At 42.1% G+C, this 6,881-nt stretch overlaps 1 protein-coding gene across 1 annotated transcript; it reads right to left on the reverse strand.

Moving 5' to 3' along the window:
* Positions 1–6,229: 6,229 nt before the first annotated feature.
* SARC_11421 (hypothetical protein) lies at positions 6,230–6,442 on the reverse strand (the record flags this gene model as incomplete). The annotated part of the gene is made up of 1 exon (XM_014294493.1): positions 6,230–6,442. The coding sequence occupies one exon, from the start codon at positions 6,440–6,442 to the stop codon at positions 6,230–6,232; it is 213 nt and encodes a 70-aa protein (XP_014149968.1).
* Between the last annotated feature and the right edge of the window lie 439 nt (positions 6,443–6,881).

Consider the following 6,881-nt stretch of genomic DNA (forward strand, 5'->3'; position numbering starts at 1 on the left):
ATAATCAAGACTATTTAAAAGCCTTTAATCGAAAATGGCGTAAACGCCTGCATAAGTCACAAGCTGAAAAAGATAGCTTGTTTCCATCGTCTGAAGGAACGGAAGTTAAAACTGACCCGCCTACAGCATTTATCCCGAGCTTTACTGCTCATCCTTCGTATGTTCCAAAAACATTGAAGCGTAAGAAACGTCCAGTCGACCAACACGGACCCACTGGACCTAAACCCAAAAGTCACAGGGTAACCGAGCACGCTTAACTTCTCCGCCTGAGAAACATTAACTATACATTATACTACTTAATGTTTTCGACCCGTTTTCCTTTCTCGCTTTTTGACCCATATTCAGCTTCAGTGAGCAACTTGCTTCTCCTGGGTCTCAAAGCTCGGTGGGGGCTGTGTAAAAGCCGGGCCTCCACATTAGAATCTTGTAATATAAACGTACTCTTAATAGTACGTAAAACGTACTCTTAAAAGTACGTAAACTTAAGTTTCCCTTGAATGGTTTTCAACGGTTTTTATTAATTCAGTACCTTTTCCATTTTACATATCAAATATTTGGACAAGGCCATTAAAAGGCCCCAGTAAAAACCCAAACAAAATATTTGGTCTAGTTCTATTAATAGAACTATATTTACTTTCCAAATCTATTTATATCTGAGTACTTCGGTAGCGAGATGACTCAACCGAACATAGGTTTCTAAGAACTATTAGCGTTGCTTAGTTTATCCTCCGTTCAGCCAACCAGATGTTCCAGTCTGATGAAGGCTAAGTCGGTAATTCTTGATAAGTGGCAAGTTATTGGTTAATACAATAACTATGGACATCAAGAGTATTTTCCCTTTTTTTCTTCTTTTTTTCTAAAGATAGGATTTTATGAATCTCTCGGATTCGCCCCCACCGAAACATACTATAGTTTCTAATAGAGCGACAACGAAACACTAAATAAAATCCCTTCGGCGGAAACAGTACTGAGAGGATTTTATATAGGCAATGTCTCAGCCCCACAATCCCTCAGAGTATTGCTATTTTCACGAGGCATACCTAACTTTACTAAAAGACTCTTTTTTATTACTCTAAGGCGTTAATATCGCTTTGATAGACCGAATCTTACACCAGGAACTATATAAATACCGTTGGTCCGTTGGTTGTGAACTTCACTTTACTAGTGTGAAGTTTACAACCAACGTAAGTTAAATAAACTTGTCCTGTCTTCTCTTCACTTTTGTTTGTCCGAACCTCGTAGGTCTTACAGTCAAAGGAAAAACTTGCATCGACTCTCGAGTCTCAACGTCTTCTTCTTTATTATCGGCTGATTCATTGCTGAACGCGTGCAAAGTCAAAGTGTGAAAGCTCAAAGCAGAGTTCACACTGACATAAGTCCCTGTCGAATTTTGCCCACCTGATGAGGCCCGTTCTATCATCAATTTTCTCAACTATGTTAGCGTGCGGTGTGGGACACTAATAGTAAAGTGCTAGTGTATTTAAAGTATGGTGCATTCGAATGAAGTATACTGATGGTGTTTGTACTAGTATTCAACCACTTGGGTTGGCCAGGGTAAAAACTCATATGATCAGTTTGAGAAACCTTATGCAGAACACTTTAGCACTCGGATATATTTTCTAGAAATAAATTTATCATATTCTCTGTTACTACACTCAGTCTCGGACCTCGGCTTTCGGCTAGCCGGCGGCCCGTATTCTATAAATAGAATAATCTGAGAAGAAGTCTCAAATTACTCTTACGTTCTCTCGGGCTGACCCACCTATACTTATATTAATTTGAGAACAAGTCCCAAATTAATCTCGGGCTGACGACGTAAAACGTTATTAACGCATATAGAAATACGTCTACTACTGTAGTCTCTCACTTCCCCTCAATTTTACAATCAAGGGCTGAAGGCTGACAGACGGAGATCAGCCAATTGATTGATAAGCCGTGGGAAGTTTTTGCCGGACTGAAACGCAAGTTTGAAGCCCTGACCAAAGATGATATCCAGACATTAGAAGGAAAACTGAAGCGCATCACACAAGAACAGAATGAATCGTACGCCAGTCTTATCAGTCGTCTTAACACGGAATTTATGAAATACAAAAACGCCGGAGGTACGAAGTCTAACAACAGCCTATGCGCTATTCTACGGCAGGCTGTAAACGACGATAATCAGACTGTTAAGATTACGTTGAAGATACCCGCTATGATGGCCATGTCGTATGATGAGCTCACCACGTATCTCATCGCATTGGATCCAGATGAAAGTGACCCATCAACCATTGTGCACGGTGCACATGTAGTTATATTGACAGGAAATTGTGCATTCTGCTTCAATCGTGGACATTCCATCGGGCAATCCCGCAAGCTACAAGCGCTAATCAAATCATGCGTTGCTGGCAACCATAGACAGAATAGTATGTGGCGCATGCGAACGAACGAGGAAATCTTCCCTAATGCTCATCGCTTTCGGGATATCCATTGCTGTCTAAAAACTTATGACTATAGTGAAGGGCCTAAACGAGGCGATGAGGGATACTGCGCGGAATGGAAGTTGTTAGAGATATACGATATCATGAAAGAAATCTTCCAAAAATTATTTGCTCCCGGACAGGCATTGTCAATGGATGAGTCAAAGGTACCAGCCAAACATCGCATTGGTTCTGACTTACGGCAGTCCTTGAAGCATAAACCAGCAAGAAAAATATTTAGATACAAATTATATATGCTGAGTGATGCGAAAAGCTGTTATCTATTGTAATCAATCATAGCTTCTGAGTAAACACATATGGACTCACGATTCGCTCACTTATTGAAGACAGAAGCAATAGTATTGCAAATCACAAAACCTGATTTCGATCGAAACCGTATTTGTGTGTGCGACCGATTCTACTCTAGCCCGCAGTTATGTATGTTAGATATATGTGCGTATGGTCTACACTTCATTGCAATATGTCAATGGAGACAAAGGGGATGCCTTACACAAGACTTTTTTTTCACTATGACAGAATGAATAGCCCTATGGAACTGTATCTTGATATATGGCACGACAACAGAGTGGTTGCTACAGTCTCCTCATTTCAAGCTAGTAGTGAACACTCACGTGAAAATCGCAGGTACTCCACAGCCTGTCCATCGTCCAAAGAACATTGGATTCTACAACGGACATCCTGATAGTGTAAATAATTTTAACAAACAAACTGGATATTGTGGAGTCGGTTTCAAATAAAGGCATAAAACTGGCTTTTTCTATTCTGGCATCTAATTGACTCGATGATCGAGAATTCACGCTTGCTATATAGTATGATACACAACAAAGGCGCATCTACTATGCAATTCAGAGAATTGCTTGTACAATCTTTAGATCGCGACATACTAAATCAACATGTGGATCCACTACAATTTTCCGCTGGACACCTGTTTGTTGCATGTTTGTTAAAAGTATCGAACCCAATAAAAGTGGTGTAATGAGACTGTGCATGGACGTTGCCATATATGTTACTTGAATCAAAAGAATGATAAACAGCACACAAAATGGTGTAGTAATGTAGAGTGCAATGTTTATTTTTGCTCAATTAAGTGCTTTCAAGGGCATTATTCGGAACAGATTGGTGTGAGAAACAAAGGACGACGACGTTTAGATAGACCACTAGTCTAGTACACCACAATGAAACGAATAAACAATGTTTAATACGGCTAGCATAAGCTTGAAAACATGCGTTCGCATGCGTTCACATACTATGAACAACGTAGGCTATATGATAAACAAAAGTCTGATGGGTCGAATTTAAAAAATTAACCCGAGCCAATTCAACAACTTTTCAAGTCAAATCCCACTTAAGTTGTATTCATGTTATACCTACCTGATTTAACCTACCCACCAGTCTCTTCATAATGACTGAGACATTGCCTATATAAAACCTTCCTAGTTCTGATTTCGCCGAAGAGATTTTATTTATGTTTATTAGGTTTTAATTATTCGATTCTACTTCATTCTTCAGAAAAATCTGCCGCACCAGGCAATACTTTTCGCAAAAATGAATTCTAAAATCCATGTTTTCAATTCTTCTGTTTTCTCAAACGATTCGAAGGCCCAATTGTTGAAAAACGTTCAAAGAGTATAAGTATTTTATCCTGTACTCGTGATTATTTTTGTTGTTTCTGGGATTGACTCGTGCGTCATCTATTTCACCACTCGCGTGAATATAGTTGCACAATTCTACAGTAGCTAGCGACGCTTTAATAAGATATATTTTCGTTATCTCACCATTGGAGGGCACATCTAGCAATAAATTACCTAGTGAGGACGGAGCAGCAGAACTTTTGCTTCTCTTGGAAGAACAGCAGAAGAACCAGCTATAAGCCCACTACTATCTGCTATTCGCTGACGAACTCGAAGAAGAAGATGCCATAGTTGTTGCACAAAACTATAACTCGGGATCCAGGTGGGAGTCACCAATGTAATACGAGATCCAGAGTCGGCCAACAGAAGAATACAGTAACTATACTTCACTAACGAAACCCTCCAGAAGATGGAGAGAGAATTGAAAACCTTCGACAGGCGGTATAGATGCATATGTTTGTATTGTTTGATGTCCTTGTCTAGTAGTAATGGTAATGATAGTTACTTTCAAATAGTATGTAGTATACATATTAAGTGCCTCTGACTGTTCTGCTTTCCGGATGCCAATCCTACCTCCCTGCCCACGTAAGCTCGGACAGACTTCCCGCGAACGCCGCTATCCAACAAGCGCTTCGACCTATCTAACAAACACTTCGAGCTATCCATATGCTCGGAGAATTCAGCTTAAGTGTGCCAACGTGTCTTCGGCGCTAAGGGAAGGCCCCGAGTGTTTGTTTTGTCTTCGTGGGGCGCTTCTAGCGGGTAGATGTACTTGTGAGCAATCCGATTATTATCAAGTGCGGACAAGGGCAAAAAAAATCATGTGTCAGACGTCCAGCGTCCAAGAATATTGACTTCGGCATCGTTAAGGCCTGCTTCTTTCAGTGCATAGAGTTCCCCGTATACGCAGGGAATGACCAGAGTAGTGTCGACTGTCGAGCCCCGCGGTCTTGACTAGATGTTGATATTGCTCCGACCATTTCGCTTTTGATATAGCGACACCCCCTAGTGAAAACAGGTGGCTATCGCGTGGTTCGTGGCGAGTGAGTGGTAACCAGGCTAGTAGACGAGTATTTGGGCAAATCTCAGAATATTTCTGAATTGGGTTTTGAACGCGAACGGTCATTGGGCGGCAGCTTCTGTGTTCCAGAGAAGAAAAGAACGATTAATATGTGATCAGCGAGAACCCGGACATCCCCACGATTCATGTGCAGATATTTGGAGTAAGCCTCTAACGTGGAGTGGACTGTAAGTTCTCCACTACGGAATAACCAAGCAAAGTAAAGAAGCCAGATGTCTTCGCCGTGCGATAGCATGTCCGCGAGAATTGCGAGGCCCTCGGGGGCAGCAAAATCCAGCAAATGCCGCTGTGCCGTATTGCTACTCGATCAAGTACCGGGGGGCGGCTACTACAATGAACACTTCTTGGAAGTAATTTCGTAGTTAAGTGCGAGTGACTTTGGATTTTAATCGCGCCCTTTACTGTTAAGTCCGACGACACAAACGGAAGATTGCTCCGATATCCTACACATTGGGAATGGCGTAGTAGACATGCTTCAGTATTTGCTTGCAAGTTCAACATATGTACAATTTATTAATAAAAACTAAAACGTTCGCATCGAGAAGGATTGCTCGTGTGCTTGGGCTTGAGGGGACAGTGCGGTGGGTGTTGCATCCGTGCTTTGGAGGAGCGCGCATGCTTCTCTGAGCCTATTACGGGATATTGCATCAGCGATCGTATTGTTAACTCCAGAAATATGGACACATAAAATAGCTATGTTATATTATATTTCTGATTCGGTGTGCATGTGCATGAGATTCATTATTTCCGGGATTGGACTTGTACGCGACTTGATGGCTGCGACGGCGCCCGAATTATCTGACAGGATGTCCACTGTGTGGCCTTGCCACCTATCACGAAAAGATTTACCATATATACCACCGCTAATAACTCTAGTGTTGTGATAGAAAAAAAGCGCTTCATTCCTTGTAGCACGTGTTGGTGGTGGGGTTGCCACTGTATAAAGTACCACTCGCATGTGGATACGAAACCCCTACAACCAACTGATATGCATGCATCGACCGCTACAGTAACATCTGGCAGTATAGGTCGAGGAATCAACGAGGCTGGAGATCCGTGACCATGATTGAATGTCCTGACGGACCACTTCGGTGGCTCGCACGTGCTTGTGAGCTGCAGATGCTTTCCGTAGCAGCCAGAAGATCCGGGATGAGTAGGGCCTGGCCTAAGAAAAGATTGCACAGAGCCAGATCAGGCGACCATCCAGTGATGCCACGTCGTGCGCCGTCGCCATAGTGCGGGTTTGCCATGAGCTAAAAAGTGTCCGGTAATCCTGGCGCTTTTGTAAGGATATGCTAACTGTTCGTGTGAGTATGATAATGAGTATGCTTATATATTCCACAATAAAAGCATCCGTCGCAGATTTCCCACAAGCCATAGGTATATGCAAATGGGCAAAAAGTGCACGGATGTGTGCAGCTTGACACTCCCCTTTGTGCCTGGCTGAATCTTAGCTTTGACAAAGCTAGTAAGCGGTGTATTCGGGTTGGGACTGGAGGAAAATGTTCCCAGAACTAGTAATTCGGGCATGATTTTGTTTGTACGTATATACGATCTATATTTTATGTCTCAACTCACTGCCATCCATTTTCAGCAAACTAACACATCCTAAGCATCTTTACTTTATAAGTAACCTCCAACCACAACTAGACTCGCAACTCAATCTTGTTTAGAACCACTTTGTTTTGC

This window comes from Sphaeroforma arctica (assembly GCF_001186125.1).
Source record: "Sphaeroforma arctica JP610 unplaced genomic scaffold supercont1.1679, whole genome shotgun sequence".
NCBI classification, from domain to species: Eukaryota; class Ichthyosporea; order Ichthyophonida; genus Sphaeroforma; species Sphaeroforma arctica.